At 42.7% G+C, this 18,592-nt stretch overlaps 1 protein-coding gene across 7 annotated transcripts in view; it reads right to left on the bottom strand.

The window, feature by feature from the left end:
- Window positions 1-813: 813 nt before the first annotated feature.
- Window positions 814-18,592, bottom strand: part of Lpar1 (lysophosphatidic acid receptor 1) — a 160,240-nt gene continuing 142,461 nt past the window's right edge. For all 7 annotated transcript variants that reach the window (XM_050166011.1, XM_050166023.1, XM_050165984.1 and 4 more), the window contains one exon: window positions 814-3,194. In XM_050166011.1, the coding sequence (XP_050021968.1) occupies window positions 2,893-3,194 (302 nt within the window). In that variant the 3' untranslated portion in view covers window positions 814-2,892. The remainder of the gene's footprint in view (window positions 3,195-18,592) is intronic.

Here is an 18,592-nt window from a genome sequence, read left to right as displayed (position 1 = left end):
ACCAATAGCAGAACTGAGTTACTTCTAATTGAGCTGTTGGACAAAGGGGTCCCATAGCAATCCCCCAAACACCCCAGGATATTGCCACGACTAGGTTGCTCTCCACAAACTGACACCAAGGCCCCATTGCTAAAGCCGACACCTACACAACTCACTGAACATGGGGAGGTTGAGAGTGAGAGACCTTGGAACACTCAGCCCTAACCAGGATGTCTCCAGCAAATCCCTCCCCTCGGGGATCGGGGAACCCTGCAGAAGAGGAAGCAGAAAGTGCATAAGAGCCAGAGGGGATGGAGGACACCAAGAAAATAAGGCCTTTTAAATCAACAAAACCAAAGCTCAGAGGAACTCAGAGAGGTTGGGGCAGCCTGCACAGGACCTGAAAGAGTCTCCACCAGGTCGTATACATATATATTATGGCTGCTAGTCTAGTGCTTACGTGGGATTCCTGAGTGTGCAAAAGAGGTCTTGGTTCTGGTGCCTTCTCTTGGGCTCTTTTTCTTCTGTCTATTTGTTTTGTCCAATTCCAATGTCAGTTTTTGTTTTATCTCACTATACTATATTTTATTTAAAATAAATAAATAATAATAATAAATCTCTTGGGAACACCCTGCTCTAGCAGTCATGCTGCTGAGGTAACAAGTCCTTCATGAACCTCATGGGACAGGAACAAGTCTCTGGACTGTTGGGACAGTGATTGCTTCACCTCACACTGTTGAGTAAAGGTCAGAGAGGGAAGACACCATGGCACAAACCAGAAGCTTCTCGAACAATAGAAATAGCACTGATGAGAGAACCACACACTGCCAAACACTGATTGAGAATGATTTATTAAGGTCCAATTTTAGTATGCTTTTCAATTCAAATAGCCCTTATCGCCCCATCAATAAAACTCCAAATTCATTTCACTCATTTCCAGTATAAATTGTCTGCACATTGTGTAAACACTGAACAAATCTTTTTCCTGCTAACTGGCTCTCCACCTACTTAAAACAAAAACAAACAAACAGGTGCACTTTATGTGCCTTCCTTCTGTGCAGACGAAGTCCACCCTCCACCTTCCTCCTCCCTAGAATGCCACTCTCTCCAGGACTTCTTTCTCTCAAACATCCTCCTGACCTTTCCACACCTGCTTCAGGGCTGTATTTCTTCCTTGTTGCTTCTTATAGTGCACCAGCAGAACCGCTAGTCACCCAGACAATGTACCAGGCCTCTCTGTACACAAGCATCTACTGGGCGATTGTGGAGACCACACAGCAGCCAGTTGCCAACATACCCCACCCAGGCTACTTGATACAGCAATGCTGGACTCACTTCTAACGTTTGATTTCTTTTTGTTTTCTTCAATGCTACATGACAGCCTTGGCTGCCAAGAATGGGAATCACCATTTCCTCAAAAAATGAAAGTGAAATTGCTAGTTACATTAGGACACATTGGTTATTGGGAAACATCTTGTTAAGAAGTCATTCTCGACTAGAGCAACCACTGTGTTTCTTGTGTAAAAAGGTAATCTGGGGAGCATTTAGCACTGCCATCTCTGCAGTTTGGAAGTAGAATGTCCCTTTTCTAGACTGAAAGCACACGAGGACAATTCACATTCTAAAAAGTAGGTCCTTCATGAACAGTTCCTAAGTAAATAATCAATGATACTGGCAAAGTTTTATGTACACAAGATTCTTCCAATATTATAACAATAAAAATTAAAAAAAAACCTAGTCAACAATACAGGAATGGTTAAATAAACTGAGCTGCATCCATTAAATGGAATATTATATAGCAACTAACACTGTTTTTGTAAAAAAAAAATTAATGCCGTAGGAAAACCTGGCAATTATGAAAGAAAAAGTTACAAAACATTTTACAATATCATCCCAATTATGTCAAAAGTATATACTATATGTCTGTAGGCATCCATGCATGAGTTGGTAAGGACGGTTACTTCCAGGTTATACTTTCAACAATCTTTCTTTTTTATTCTTTTTCACACAGTTCTGCAATTTTCAAGTTTTCTATAGTAAGTATGCATTATTTTATAACTTGGAAAACCACAGGCTTTAGAAAAAAAATTCCACTACTGTCCTGGCTCTAAGAATGCACTTGGGGATCTTAACTACGCAGGGACAACGCTAGTGCACTCATCCTCTCCTGGTCTTAGAGCACACGCTCTTTGGGTGGAAAACACGCAGTCCCTGCCTTGCGTGTGTGCTCCAATACCTTCACTGTTGGGGATGTTACTGTCTCTTCCCTAGCCTAACCGAATACTGAGTTTTACTAGATTGTTCTATCCCTTAGGAGATTTAAAATAGTATCCCTTTATCTTTAAAGAAAACATACTGTATACACACGCCACATGCTTGCTTCCTAAACAAACACAAAAATCATTCCAATGTACAGTTTTCCTCCATAGTGGAAAAAAAAATTCTCCTATGTCAGTTTAACAGTCTTTTCCATCACAAACATGCTGACAGGAATAAACACACTTATTAGATGAAATCTATCCTCCAGACTGTTTTGTTTTGCTTTGTTTTATATTTTAAAGGGGAAGCCTGTATGAAGTTGTGCACTTGATTTGGCAGATTTTTTTTTTCTGGCTTAGGCCAAACCACATAAAATCTTTTAAGTCTAGTTAGTGAAGGCTACATGGCACCCCAGAGTCCATTTCTAAATTCCACTGCCAGACAAACACTTTCTATTTTCCAAAGGAGAAGATGGGGGCTGCCACATAGGTTCATCTTCAGGCTATGTCAAGTCTCTTGGGTCTCGGGACAAATACTGCCATTGGTTAGTGTTTAAGTATGGGAGCGTCTTCCTGTCCTCTGGCTCCCCACCTTGCCCTGGCAATGGGGTGGGGGTGGGGGTTCACAGCTTCACAGAGGTTGGCTAGCTTCCTTCTAAACCACAGAGTGGTCATTGCTATGAACTCCAGCCAGAATGGTATGGTTGAGGGAGGAGGCTGAGCGATCAGAGCCTTCTGCGGGGCCATTGGGATTCTCATTGCGCTGGCAACACAGGATCTGCCTGAAGGTGGCGCTCATCTCTTTGTCACGGTACGAGTAGATGATGGGGTTCATGGCAGAGTTGAACTCAGCGAGGAGGAGGAAGAACTTCTCATAGGCCAGGACGTCGCACTGCGGGCAACACACGTCCAGCAGTAACAAGACCAGTCCCGGAGTCCAGCAGACAATAAAGGCACCTATGGTAACCGGAGAGGGATCATGTATTAGAAGGAGAATAACGAATATCATTGCAAAATGTATATAACCAAAAAGTGATATGACCTCAGGTCTGTGTGCAAGTCATAAGACCAGAGCCATCAATCATGGAGACAAATGAAATGTTTGCTTCTGAAACACAATAAATAATCACCTTAATTATATGCTGTTGATTCAAGTCCCACTTACTGGGATGAGGATGTATGACATATTAATTATTTTTGAACAGAACCCAGAGTTTGATAACAGTTGCTCCACAATAAAATGTATCAGGAATACACACTACTACATAAGTTCTTAGAAAAGAAAATCTCCCAAAGGCATGGTTGGGGTTCCACGATTACTGAAGGCGCAGTTTCTGCTGTCTGTCCTCTGGTGCATAAATCACTGCTTTCTTTGCCTTTTGGGGAACGAGGTGGTTTAAATTCTTGTCTCATGTTTTCTCATCTGAAAAACAGGCATGGTCTATTTACCTCTTGGGTTGGTTATAAACTGCAAATGGATGCAAAGAAAATACCCAGTGTACATTAACAACCCCAACCAACAACGTCGCTTTTCCATGCTCTCTGGCATGTAAACAGCAGCTTCCGGCGGCGATGAATGCTTTAGTTCTTGCATACACTTTACAAATGATAACTCATCTAATCTGCACCTACAGCAGGCAAAATTAACCCTCACTGTGCAAACAGAGAAACTAAGACCGAGGAAGTTTAAATACCTTGCTTAAAAGACCACTACACTGGAAAGGGGGTGAGTAAGAGGCAAATCCCAGGTTCTCTCCTCCAGGAGCCTGGCTCTGGAGTCCACATTCCTGAGAGTACTACATTGTCCTTCCACTCCTAGGGAGTTCCAAAGCTAAGCATTTGTAACCAAACGTTATGCTTCACTTCAGCTGTTCTCTAACTTAGATCAATTCTCTGCTTTCCCCCCAACAACTACCCTGTATTATTAAGATCATTTCTATAATCACACATGGTTTGGAAATTCAGATGGGAAAAGATGTCATGCTATCTTATTTAGTTCCTGAGATCACTTTCCATTTGGATCTGAGGGAATGTGTAAGTCAAGAGATGATTAATTAGTCCTGATGACTATGTATCTTAGCATGGGCTGGGCGTCTTCTACCGAAGGAATGGGAGCCAGTGGAGCAGGGTGTGCCGTCAGACCTCATCTAAGAGGCCCCATGTTGCATAGACAGCGATCTAGTGCACAGAGGCTGAGTCGGGAGAGCCCTCGCATGCACTGGAATCTCTCTATCCATACAGATACACACGGTGGTGCTGGCCTTGGTGGATGTCAACTTAGGCGGGAGTACTCAGCTTGGACCAGTCTCGAGGAACGAATTTTATAAAAAGTAAACAAACGCTATTTAGTTTCTAAACTGCCCAGCCTCGAATCTTGAATGTGAGATTTCTTCCTTTTCTTTATCCCCCCCTCTCTTTCTTTTTACCTTTCATTCTCTCCCCCCCCCGAACCTTTTCAGCAGGGAAATACAAATAAAGCAGAAGAAAAGGCCCCCATAAAGTTCTTTGTTCTGTAACGCTAATGTGTATTGGTTTTAAACCGCTGTTCACTTTGAAGACCATCCAAGGTGCTTCGTTTTTCTTATAAATACAATACTCTCAGCTCTCCTCAGAGAGGGAAAATAATATTCCAAATCACAGCAGATAATAGCCAGACCACTCTCTGAACCTTGCTAAAAGTGTTAACAGAGCCTTCACTCCAAGTCGTTCAATTTCCTTTATTGAAAACCACTCAGAAAGCTAAACATGAAGGGAAATCAAAGGAATGCCTCTTGGGTTTCAGAAATAATGCCTTATTCATTGAGAAGCCAGGAAAGAAATTATTCTCAGGGTGGAAAATGCTTGGATGGAAAATGCACGGTCCCATTATTCATCTACTTGGAACACACACACGCACGCACACACATACACACACACACACACACACGAATGGGTGTGCAATTCTAAAAGTTCCTTTCTCCTTTTCCTTTATCAAAGCTCTAGTTGAGCTCAAGTTCAGAACTTGACTGGCTACAAGCACAGGCAGATATATTTTAAATAAAACAACCTCTTATGCCCTGTTGGCAACAGAAAGGAAAAGCCCTTATTCTCATGCAGTTGCTCAGTCAGCTTGCCTTGAGCAGAAAAGAATCCAGATACAGTCATGAGTTGTTTATGATTTCTTCCAATGCTAAAATTCAAGAAGAAAGTGGTCTTTTTTAGGAAAGAAAGAGCTCTGGAAATGAGACTTTGGCCTTCATTTTTAGACAAAAAAAAAAAAAAGTGGGTTTTGGGTAGCACGTGCCTTTAATTCAGAGGCAGACAGATCCCTGTGAGTTGGAGGCCAGCCTGATCTCCAGGACAGCCAAGGCTGACAGAGAAAGACCCTGTCTTCAAATAACAACAATAACAACAACAAAAACCACCTGTTAGATTTGGCCACAGGAAGTGGGAAATGCCACAACCTGACAGGAGCTAGCCCATGTGAACACTGTGAAGAAACTCAAGAGTCCTCTCCCTGTTCTGTCACTGGAAGGAACTGGTTTCAGAATTGTGATTAGGCCCAACCACACTGTCTCAGAATCTTCAAGACGCGATCAAATGTCTTAGTGATGAATATTTGACAGCCTCAGAAATCCACACTGAAACCCAATCACATGGACCTTTCCCTTCCTTCCTCTTTCCTTTCTCTTTCTCAGGTAGTCTTGAATCAAAGTGACGCAGAGACAACCGTGTATAATAGGAGGGGAACAAGAGGCCTGGAAAAGTCCAAGGTGACTGGGCTCCTAAATCATAGGGAATGCAGAGTCTAAAATCAAATTTGCTCAAGTTACAATTTCCCTCTGAGCTTCTAAGAATGAAAGCCTCATCCATCTTTTCTTCTTTTTTAAAATATGTAGTCAACTCTAACTGAGTTGGGTCATATAACTAACTTCATGTGTGCATGATGGACCATATCCAGTCTGCAGAGAGTGGCCTGTGCACACACATCCATCCGCATGCGTAGAGACGTGAGGATGAGCTGAACAAAAGCCCCATTTCATTATCTGTAAAGCAGAGAAGCAGCAGCTCTCTCCCTACCCCACGGGGCACGAGGAGCTCCCCCGTGCCACCAGGAGTGTCACAGATGAGAGAGCTTGTGCATACAGCTCAGGCATAGACCCTCGGCCCAAAAGAGCACGTGATAACTGCCATGAAGATTTGGCATTTACAGAGCTACACAGATGGCCAGAGTGTCCCAGGACTCACAGTTAGGCATGAGAAAGAAACCAAGAAGGCAGAGAGAGGGGGGGTGGGGAAACACAAGGAAGCAACATAGCCTCAGATGGCTCTGCAGCTTTTCAGCTCCCCGCTCCACAAGAGAGAAAATAAAAATAATAAAGAATGCCAGCGGGAAGACTGCTTTTGGTGCTCTGTCTATTAATATTAATATGGCATATTTCTGATGGCAGATTCTCTACAGACCCAGGCACAAAACCAAAGAATGATATTCAACAGTACGAAAAAGAGGAAGCACAAATAGTTTGTGGTTACATACTACAAAGCCAGAAGTGGCAGAAGAGAAGATATCCAAGGCCAGGAGAACCTTGTGTACTGGCTGAGACATGCATTCTTCCAGCCTAGCGCTGATTCTCAGCCTAAGTCTCATGTAATAATAATGGAAGGAGAGGCTTGTATGGAGTAATGACCGTCATTTTAATCTCACTGGCCTCAACCGTCAGTGGAAGAAGAAATGACCAAGGTAAATAGAATGTGTGAGCATGCGGGCATGCACACTTATATGTATATATGCTCGGTTATTTCTAGTTTCTACAATAGGAATAAGTAGAGCCTGAATCAGGGAAGCATTAAAGAGAAAGAAGTGTAGAAACCGGGGAAAGGAATTATGAGGCTGGCCTCCCCCGGATGGCGAGAAAGATGGAGAGTCTGGGATGATATCTGGGGTTGTCAAACTAAATGAAGCATCATGGGTAGAGCCTTGTGCTAAGGAAGGAAGCAAGAGAAAGTACTAACTTGGCATTTTGTTGGTGAGGGTGGGGAACAATAGCGAACAGCCTGAGTAGTCATGTTTGTTTTGTCTGAGGTGTCTGAAGGATATCAGATGGGGACAACTTCAAGTCACCTTGCTAGGCTCCTGGAAGGCTGAGGCTGGGGAGCCTCTCAGGGTGCAGAAAGGTGCCACAATTTGTCTCAGTCATAAGGAAGATGGGACCAGGAGGCTATTCAAAACGTGTCTGAGGGTTACCTTTCTTACTGTCAAGGCAATCTGGAGGGCATGATACTCACATAAATGGAAAGAGGAGCTGGAATATTGGTGCAAGAGGCAGGGAGGAAGGGAGCAGCTTTGGAACGACAGGTCACAGCTGCAGGCCACAGTCATATAACTGTACACCCCTCCGACTACACAGCCCCCCAGTGACTCCATGCTACCACCACTCAGCCGCTTTCCTAGCCAGCTGATCTTTGCTTCTTTTCTTCCACTATGGAGCACAGAAACCAAAGGAAAAAGAGGCAGCAGGGGCCAGAGAAGACCCGTAGGATGAGAGCCCAAGATTTCGGATGAGCCAAGCAGAAAGCATTTCCAGTCTGGGCTGGAAAAATTTTGTTTTCACAAAAAATTCAGCAATTTCACAGATTTGGAATTAGTCAAGGCAAATCAATTCTACACTAGCCCCACACCCAGGTTAACCTCTCCATGTCCTGGTTCTTTTCACGTCTCTGATGAAGATTTCAGAAACTTTTTTTTTTTCCCCATTAGTTCCATTAAATTTGTGTCTTGCCTCGGGGTAGGCCAGTTGTATCCCATTCAAATTTCAGTTCACCTCTTACGGTGCTTTGTGAGTCTGCTGTAACAGTTCTCATCTAACACATCTTAAAGGACTCTGTGGAGGTCAGAGGACAATCTCAGGTGTTGGTCCTTGCCTTCCACCTTGTTTGAGGCAAGTTCTCCCTTGTTTGCTGCATACACCCAGCTAGCTGCCCAACACGCTTGCTGTCCCCTGGGGCCCGCATTCCTTTCTTCACAATGGCAGACATTCAGAGTTTATGATTTCATTCATGGAGTGGTGTGCTCTGGTATTTCCATTACTCACTACTAAGAGCAACACTTATAGACTAGAGAAGACCATTAGCAGCACGCAGACCTCCAAGCAGAGCAGAACGGTCATTGCCTTCTCCTCCTGACATTCCTGTGTCACAGTCTCCGTCCTCCAGCTCTATCCTGACCTAGCACTCCAGGCTTTCCTCTGTGCAAGAGAGTGTCAACACCCTTCCCTCGGGCACTATTCACACCTCTTAGCATTCAGCAGCCTTTCGCACACACAGTCTCTGGCCACTACTGCAGGCTCCAAACCTTAATCCTGCAATTGTACATAGGGAAGTACACATTAACATGATTTACGTGCTAGTGTCCTCTATTGCGGAGGGAACCTCTCTGCGAATCAGCCAGTAGAAACCACTTCCCACTGTCAATACCCCAGCTAAGTGCGGAACGCCTCTTGTAACAGACTCCTAACCTCACCAATGCCTCTTCCTCCACAATCCTTCCCTACAGTCCAGCTGGAACACAAGGGCCAGAACGACCTCTTACAAAGGAAACAACTCACAACACGTCACTTTCCAGAGCCTTCTTACTTGAAATCACTACCCTGGTCCATGATGCCTCACACCTGATCACCTCCTCTTTGCTGCCACTGACGTCAGCTCACCTCTCATTTACTAGGCTCCACCCACACAGCTTTTTTTAAACTCCTCTGCCGGTCCTCCACCGAGGAGAACTCTTCTGTGACTCCTCGTGGCTACTTACTATTCGATGTCATTTCCTTTAAAGGGCTGTTCTTGGTTATCCAAACAGCCTGTCGTCTTTTAGTGAAGAGCATTAATAACCCTGACCTCTAAGGCAGAACAGTTATTATATTCCCGCTGCCCCCACCACCTTATCCCTCTTTACTATCCTCGGGTCCCTGTGTGTGTGTGTGTCCAAAACTATCTTATTTATTGCCTTACGTTTCAGTACCTGTGCAGGGCCTTAAAATCATCCGAACTCCAGTTCTGGTAATCTGATGACTGTTTTTGGCTTGTATGGGGAACAGGCATGAACGTGGTACACAGACATTCATTCAGGCAAACTAGCACACGCATCAATAAAAATAAACGTCTTTTTATGATGTTTTATCCAGAAGATATACTGCCATGTGGAAAGACTTTGAAGGGATGCTACAGGACATTTGAAGGGGCACAGGGTGGACCTCTCATGCAAACATCTTAACACAAAGGCATTCCTTACGACAGTATAAACTAACCTGCCTTGATTAGTGCTGATAGGATCGTCCATGGAGTCTGAGGAATCAGAAAAGTAGGGTGGGTCAGAAGCCCAGAAAGACACAGCCCAGCCATGTCTCTGCCACCTGAATGGTGTAATAGATGATGTTGCCCTGGAGAAACAGTCTGTAGTCTGGACATGGCTGTTAGTAGATGTCTAGGTACGGAATAGACATCTGTATTATATAATAGAATGCCACAGTGTTCATCTAGGCTATCTCCCAAAGGTCCGTGTGGTCAAAGCTTATGGAATCTTCGCCTTCTCCCTCCCCCATTTACAAGCATATATGTAACCACACTCTTTCTGGTAAGTTTGCTTCAGCTGAAACCGTTTTCTCTCAGAGCACTGTGCTCAAGAACAGAGTGCTGCAGCTACGACACCTGACGGCACTCCACTCTAGCTGCGGATTTATGGGTCATCTCAATTTGACAGGGCGCTGACCTCCTGCTTCCTACACACTCCACCTTCTCAGTGACTTTTGGTGCGCCACTGCCCGCCCCTCTCCCGGTTTTCCACCGCTACCTCAATCTAAATTCCTCTCCTTCTTCACCTGCCATTACTTTTGGGATGCCTTCCACAACAAAGTCAAAACCCCTGTCCTAAGTTCTTGGTCCCGTGTAACCCTCGATGGTGACGCCATCAGACTTGTCATTTATTGTTACTTACAGGATCGTTGTTGGTTACATTGTTTCTCTGCCATTTCTGCTCACCACAGGAGCCTGTAAAGATTTGTTGAATGAACTTTTTTTTTTCTAAAATAAGTGAATAAAGAACATACATCATGCCACAAGAAAGTCTGTGCATCAGGCTTTTTGTAATGCCAGTTTATTTACTTTTCCTCAGGAGAGCACTGATGCTACCAGGATACATGGATTCAGATGTACTGTCGATGTTCAAAATTGTTTGGCTTTTATTGAGGCATTTTATTAAGAAGTATTCCATTTTTATTCTGAGTGTTTTTCTATTCTTTTTGCTCCTTGGAGACCACTTTTATAATAGATATGGACTGTTTTTAGAGTTTACATCAGGTGTGACTGAATTCCTATTGTTTCTTTGCATTTTCAGCACCTTGCTTTTTACGTGGCAATGAGGACGGTAAGCTGAACTTAATTTCCAGGATCGTTATTGGGTCTTTAGCCGTGGCCTGTCCATTTTGTTGCTGCATTATTCACCCTTTTTGCCAGTGATGGGTAAAGGGAAGGGGGCAAACAAATTTCATTTTTTTATTTTCAGCCATGCTTCATTTTCTCAGTGAACAGTATTCTTATATAGTAATGCATCCCAATTTAGTCAATAAAATACTGTCCTCCATCTATGAAACTGTCAAACTGTCAACTAGAACCCATCAGAAACCATGTGTTTCTTATAACACTGCTTCTCATTTCATTTGCATTTTAATAAATAAAGCTTGCCTGAAGATCAGAAAGTAAAACACCCACACCGGTCAGCCTTACAGACCAGGCAGTGATAACACATCTTTATTCCTAGGAACCACATCAGTTGCTATAGAAACTAGGTGGCATATGCCTTTAACCCCAGCCCTAGAAAGGAATATAAACGGGAGGAGACAGCTCTCCATCTCAGTCTCATTGAGATTCCTGGAGGCAGGACCACCATTTTTGGATGGAAGGTCAAGGTAAGAGCCAGTGGCTGGCTGCTTTGCTATTCTGGTCTTCAAGTTGAACCCCAATATCTACCCCCGAGTTTTTATTATTTGCGCTTCAGCTTCCATGTAAGCTGTTGCTTTTACCTTCAACTACACTGGAGGCCACCATGCTTCGGCGAGTGACTTCCCATTGCAAAAAAAAAAAGTCTACACAGAGGACTTCTTATGTTGTGGAGGATAGTATAAGGAACTGCATCCCAAACTGCTTCGCCTACAGCTACATCTCCAGTGACGGCAATCTGGTGTGTGGGCCAATGCGGTTAGATGACCACATGATGAGAGGACAAGAAACACACACATACACACAAAGTCATACAGAAGCAGCATGGCCCTAGTCAGCTCGAGGATACCTAGGGCCATGCATCCTTTCAAACACGCACACTTTCATTTTCATCAGCAGCTAGGACACTCAGGAGGAGAACATGATATCTGAGGTCTCTCTCTGTGAGCACACAAAACAGGAAATGACTTAATTTACCTTCAGCAGAACAAACTGTACAGCGGTCTAAACAATGGTAAGAGGGGTCACCACCTGTCCCCTCCTTCCTGCATATGCCTTCTCAAGTCCCTCTGTCTCAGAGTAAAGATGTCGTAGAAGCTGTGGCTGCCTTGACAGAGTATTATTGCCCACCAACAACCAAACATCAATGCCACCCCACGGCCTTACCAAAGATTTTCATAAAAGCCCTTAGATCTCCCAGGAAAATTATTGTTGTCAGTTCTAGACTGACATCAGCTAACTGAAAAAGTAACATTAAACTTACAGCGTGACTATTGACCAGCTGTTACCAAGGTAACTTGAATAATATTTATCCCATTTAAGGGATAAATGAACTCCCCCTAAATCTTTCCCTTGCAAAAGTTCAGCATAAACAGGAAGTTTATAAACAGTTTTTGCAGTGTATTTAATTTTTAGCTATGAATTAAGATTCTCCCTAAGTGGTGAGCATCTAAACAAGTGCTGAAATCTGGCTGCAAAAGCTCACAGATTATAGCAAGGGACAAAATCCAGAGGATTTTCATCTCTGTCCTTCATGAACCACTTACACGGAGCAGCATGATGTGTACTACTTAGAGGGACTTTTCAAAGGCACAGAGACATAATGGAAATTTCATTTACTCATTTTTTTTTTACTGTCAAAGGGGAGAAAATTAGAGGTTAGTCCAAAAGCAAATTTTTTTGTGTGTTTTTTTTTCGCAATCTAAAAATGTTTATTACTTGTATTCTTTACCTAGTGTCCAAAAGACATGAAAAGAAGAACAGCTCAAATTGTCAATGTGATTGTTTTTTGGAGATCTGTTGAGTCTCTTCTGGCTGCCAGATGTCCTGGGCTGACCTTCCCAAAGTACAGATTCCTGGCAGAGTGGGAGGGAGGTACTGTCTGTTCTACTCTAATATGATAGCTGTGTGCTAAAGATACCTCCTGTTATCAAAAATGGTTAAATATTTTTTTAAAAAAAATACAGGTTTAAAAAATGTAATTGAGAAATGGGTGTTAGAAGTATTTATGGTTAAGATTTCCATGGTTATAAGCAATTTTTCTGCATGAATATCAGTTATTTTAATTGCAGTTATTGAGTGAAAACCCAGTGGGTCAGCTCTGACAAAGCAACTTTAAATGTAGTCCAGTAAGTTTTTGTAGCACAGAATACCTAGGCAACATCAATCCATGTTTTCTAAATGCTTTAAAGATAAACTATAGGGGCTTGAGAGGGGACTGGGGGCTTAAGAGCACTGGTTGCTCTTTCTAGCCCCACATGGGGTCTTCCAACTGTCTGTAACTCCAGTTCCAGGGGTTATAATAGTTTCTTCTGGCCTCCTCCAATACCAGACACGAATGTGGAACACAGATATACAGACAGAACACTCATACATATAAAATGAATAAAATTTTAAATATAAATTGCAGCAATATCATTTCTGGGGAATTTATTCTATAAATGTATCCAACCATTGTACAAACTATGTACAATCAAGAATTCTTTGCAATGTTTCTTATCCAAAAAAATTAAGAATAACAACTGCCATAGAAAATAAAACAAATCACATTGTACACAAAAGTAAACTCATAATAATTTAATAATTTCTAAGACTAGAATGTTCTGTCTTTATTGATACCAAATGATCTAAAAATAACTGTATTAGTTAAAAGAACAAAATGTAAAATATGAATAATTTTTGCCACCAGCTATGTCTTGAGAAGAGCAACGACCAAGAATTGCACAACATGGGCCTCAATTAAGACTAATCGTCAATTTAGAATGTCATAAAGATGATACATTAGACGCGGTACTCAACTTGAAAAGCAAAATTTGTTTGCATCTGCCAGTGCTTTGAAACACAGTCCAGACCGTTCATCCGAGCTTGGGTCTTTTGACTGAAGTCCTGTGTCATCTTCCAAGAAAAAGTCATCACAAGCCACTTCCCACTCGGCTCCTCCAGTATAGAGTCAGCACTTACGATTCCTTCCTTTCTTCTTCCTTTTCGTTTTAAAATGCTTTTTTTAAAATCACATTTACATTTTTATTTTGTGTGTGTTCAGGTGTGTGGCTACACATGTGTCCCCGTGTGGATGTGGAGATTAGAAGACAACTTACTGCTTCTCTTCTCCACTCTGTGGGGGGTCAGGGACTGAACTCGGGTCATCAGGCTTGGTGGCAGGAGCCTTAACCTGCTGAACCACCCCCCCCCCCCCCCTTTTTTTTTTTTTGTTTTTGAAACACGATTTTACTCCCTAACTCTAGCTGTGAACTTGTGATCCCCTCTGGCTCCCAAAGGTGAAGGTTGGGGGTGAGCACCCCCACACCTGACTCAGAACTCTTCCACGGCAGTCCAACTGTGAAGGCCCTGCAGAACTTTTCCCCAGCTGTTCTCAAACATCTTTTTTTTCCATTTGCTTTTACTTAATATTAGGAAAATATTCACCTAATTGAAACATGCATGCTTTATTTGTTTGCAATCACTGTTTGTCGGATAATATGAAATTATGTAATTATGATAGTTTAATGTAAAGTTTTAGGAACAAAAACAATTGGATATTGGTAACTGTCAGGAGTTAAATTATTGGCCTTCGAGTGATACTGTACTATTTTTTCTGTTTTTTTTTTAAATCATGCAAGCACAGATATTTGTTATACATCAAGTGTTTTTAAGGTAGTAGGAATATATCATGATTCAAAGAGGAAAAGAAATTCTCTGCCTTCACCAAGCTTAGGTTCTAGAAGGAATGAGAAAAGCAACTAGGAAGGTAAGTGCAATGTTTTTTAGAAGGGGATGGTGTTTGGAATCAGAGCAAGCAGAACCACGAGGACACCCCCCACCCCCCACCCAGTGGTGATCCTGGTGGCTCCTAGGTGTGACTACAAAAGATGCTGCTGCCTTTGAACACAGGGAGGTGACATTTTGATGGCCCAGGTAATATGATTTGTGGACTCGACTTGAGGGAGAAAGGAGTCAAGACTGAGAACAATGTAAAAAGTGGATTTAGTGACAAGAAGGTCGCTGATGGTGGGTGGGTGGCGTTGAGAACAGAAGCCTCCTTGTAACAGGTTCAAGAGAGAAAAGAAGTGGAGGCGCAAGCAAAGACGAATTGGGCGCAGTTGTGTATATGAATATGAGAGCATGGCCTGTGTATGCAATCCTCACATGTGTGTGCAATCCTCACAGAGTCCAGAATAGGGTATGGACCCCTTGAAGTAGTCTCAAAGTCTTCCTCTTAGCAACCTCTGCCTACAATTTTTATGGTTTTGCTCATGTGTACTCAAGGTGAGGCATCTCAAGTTGCAAAACACTTAGTGACAACATTAACTAAACATAATATTGCTCCAAATGGTTTAAAACAAATTCTTCAATCTGATACCAGGAGCTGTTCATAGAATAAAAGCTGGTGGTTTCTAAAAGATGGGGAATTGTCTAGCATGCATTCAGTTCCCAGAACCAAAAAGGAAAAAAAAAATGTCACAAGCCTCCTAGGTGACGCTGAGTCCAGAGAAACTTGGGGTTTCTCCCCCTTAGGAGGTTGATATGTTCAAGATTCTACTAACTGTCTTTAAAAAGCCAGTTTCTCCAGGTTTGAGAAGTTGGGCTTGGTGGAAAGGGAAAGCAGAAGTGGTGGCCTGTGGATGGGAAGACTAGTTGACTCACTTGGCCACAGCAAGAGTGGCCAAGTGAGACTGGGACTTTGATCAACTTTTCTTCTGCAATCCTAAAGACATGGGACCTTTACCCACCGAAACCCACAGACCCCGATTAATCACAGAACAGGAGGAAGGCAAAGAGCATAGAGCCAAGTTTGTTTCAGTTTTGTTTTTACAGAGAGCTAGGAGGGGCAGAAACTAAAAGGCTTATGCAGGCACAGCAACCTTTGGTATGGATGAATGACGCCATCATGAACAAAGGGCATGCTCAAGCACCTTGCAATCCAGTCACCAGAAATGTTCATAATACTTTAAATGTCACAATTTTGTGTTGGATGGTGTTCATAGCTGTCTTGGCCATGTATGGTGGGAAGCAGCCTACAGGCCACAGGTTGGACACTCCTGACAGAGACTTTTGGGGAAAAAAAGTCACTAACCAAATGTATATATTTTTTTCTATTATGAGTAGTCTTAAGATTTTCCAACTCCTAAAGAAAAAAAACTCCCTCGGTCTAGTATAGACAAGACAGTATAGGTTTTCTCCCTGATCCTCCCAGTTAAGTATATATGTAAACCATGGAAAGAAACATCAGAGGCAAAGAGAACTCCAGGGTACAAAGTTAAAGATGAACTGGGATGGGATCCCAGAACTAGAGGAACACCATAGTGTCAGGGCATCTCACAATCCAAGACACACAAAATAGGCTGACCCAGACCCAGAGTTTCTAGATGCCCAACACAGCAGCCCAGGCAGCCCAGGCAGGCTCACTCCTTTCCTCCTCTCACCCCATATCCTACAGGAATCCTTCAGATAATACCAGGAAGCCAGTGCAGTAGCTCCCCTGTACTTGCTCCTGTGGAGTTTGCTGTCTCAGGTCTGCTCTGGCCTTGGTCACTGGCTCAGTCTTGGAGCCAGTGTAATAGCAAAGGGAAGGGTCATGAATACTTTTCAGTAAGAAGACTCAACAGGGAAAGCACTATCCCCACACAATAGATTTAAAACGCTTTAGTCTCAATGGGAAAGCAGGTGAGGGGCCTTAACAGCAAAGGGCTCCATTTGAGGTGTTGCACCTGATGGGGGAAGGGCATCAGAAGGGTTGGACTGTAAGAAATCAACTTGTCTTTCCCTTCTTACACAGGAGGCATCAGAAAGTCCTGCCCAGATCCCACTAGGTGACACCTAGCAGAGATTGGTGGAAGCTTACTAGATTCTGATACACCAAGCAGACCAAGGTAGCAGCAGAGTCCCAGAAAATCAGGTCCTCAGTGAAAGTACATCCAATACATTACGACTTATATGCTAAAAGTAACAGGGATGAAAGTCTGCTAAAAGGAAATGTTAAGTGTGACTGTGAGTCCCCCTACAAGGTAGCCAAGTGTCCCGGATTCAGTGAAAATTCACGGATCAAATGAAACCTTGGAAAAATTACAACTTGGTGAAGAAATGACAAACAATGCAGAGAAATAGATGACGGAAAAATTAACAATATTTCAAAGCAGCCATTATAAGAATGCTTCAACAAATAATTTCAAATTCTTTATAAACAATTGAAAGTACAGCAAACCTCAGCAAAAAATTTAAAACCATTTCATTTTTTTTTAAAAAGTGGAAATTATAAAACCAGTGATGAAAATTAGCTTCATGGGTCCAATAGCAAAGTGGCAAAACCAGAAAAATAGTGCTGTAGAATTTACTCGATCTGAACGACAGAGAAAAAAAGGCTGAAATTGAGTGAAAAGCAGAGCCTCGGGACTTGGGATGTGGTGAAGTTGTCATCTGAAACCATGGGCTCCCAAGGAAATGGGTCACTTTCTAATGAGTAAACACAAGAGACATGGTCTTCAAATTCTGTATTCAGAAAAACTAACTTTCAGAGATGCAGGGGAAATAAAGACATTATCAGATAAAGGGATAGGACTTGCTAGTAGAGCTATCCTTATTGGAACAGCTTTAAAGGCAATCTTTTTCCAAACAGGAAGTAGTGGTGCAAAAAGGAATCTTTAGAACATCCGGTAAAAGAAAAGAAAACAGAGGGAGTGGAAATGTGGACACTTCTATAGATGGCCACTCATGAGCACTACAGGACAGACGACTAGAACAAGCATTTAAACACCACCAGATGCACCAGACAAAATATTTAAAAACAAGAAAGGTAAAGAAGCAATCCTATCAGCACTGGCTTGTTATGATAAATACCATTTGTTTGTCTATGTATCTGTAATAACAGGAGGGCAATTTGGAGCTATAAGCAACCAAAGACTACGGGGGAGGGGGACGGGGGGAGGGAGTCCTAGTCCTCAGTGGTTTAACCACATGCACGTTGCTCCCCAGCAAGCTAATAAGCCCTGCCTGTGCTCATGCAGACGATTGCAATTAGATGCAGTGAATCACAAAAATATATCTCTGAAGACTTGAAAACAGGATGGGAACCTGAGAAGCAGGGATTCTGTTGGAGGCAGATAGGAGGGATAATGGTGGATAAACTAATCAAAAAACACTATGTATGCACGGAACTGTGAAGAAAATAAATAAAAATTTAATAGAGAGCGAGAAACCAATAAGAAAACTATGCAAGAAGATACACTAAAAATAAATTAAGGTGCAATTCTATAAGCCCAAATGTTTATTTGGAATTCTGTTCTTTAGGTGATTCGATATAAATAAAAGCATAAAGTCATCCAGGAGACTGTGAAGCTGATTCAGGGCAGGCAGCTCAGTCAGGAAAGTGCTTGCAATGCACAAAGACCTGGGTTTGATCCCTAAAACATACTGTTTGAAACAAAACAAGCACGTTGGCACAAACTCATAACCCCAGCACTAGAAAGGAAGCCTATGCTACTCTGGGTCAAACCCAATTCTAACTAGGAATGTAGGTTACTAGAACTTTCTGGGCTCCAGCATACCACCTTCCAAGGAGGAGAACTAATCACATCAACTCTTCCAAACCTCTCTTCAAAATCCATCCTACATTGCTGGATGTGAGGCACAGTTCTCTGAAAATGGACCAAAAACCACAGAATCCAGTTCCTGATGCAAGGATACTATTACATGATACACTCAGTGCTCTCAGGGGTCCCAAAGAACTGAGGAGAGATTTGGAGGAATATGTTATAAACTCACTGGTACATGGACCAATTTCGCCCAGATGGATGTTCCTTTCTTACTGGCAGGGGAAAGAATGAGACAGTTAGTTACCTCCTGCTGCTCACTTAGCCCCTACTTTTAGATCCACCCTGAAATCCACAAGGAAA

This window comes from Alexandromys fortis, unplaced genomic scaffold (assembly GCF_014885135.2).
Source record: "Alexandromys fortis isolate MF-2015 unplaced genomic scaffold, M_Fortis_MF-2015_v1.1 scaffold_18, whole genome shotgun sequence".
NCBI classification, from domain to species: domain Eukaryota; kingdom Metazoa; phylum Chordata; class Mammalia; order Rodentia; family Cricetidae; genus Alexandromys; species Alexandromys fortis.
Note: the sequence above shows the minus strand (reverse complement) of the source record. Positions and strands in the feature narration are given on the sequence as shown.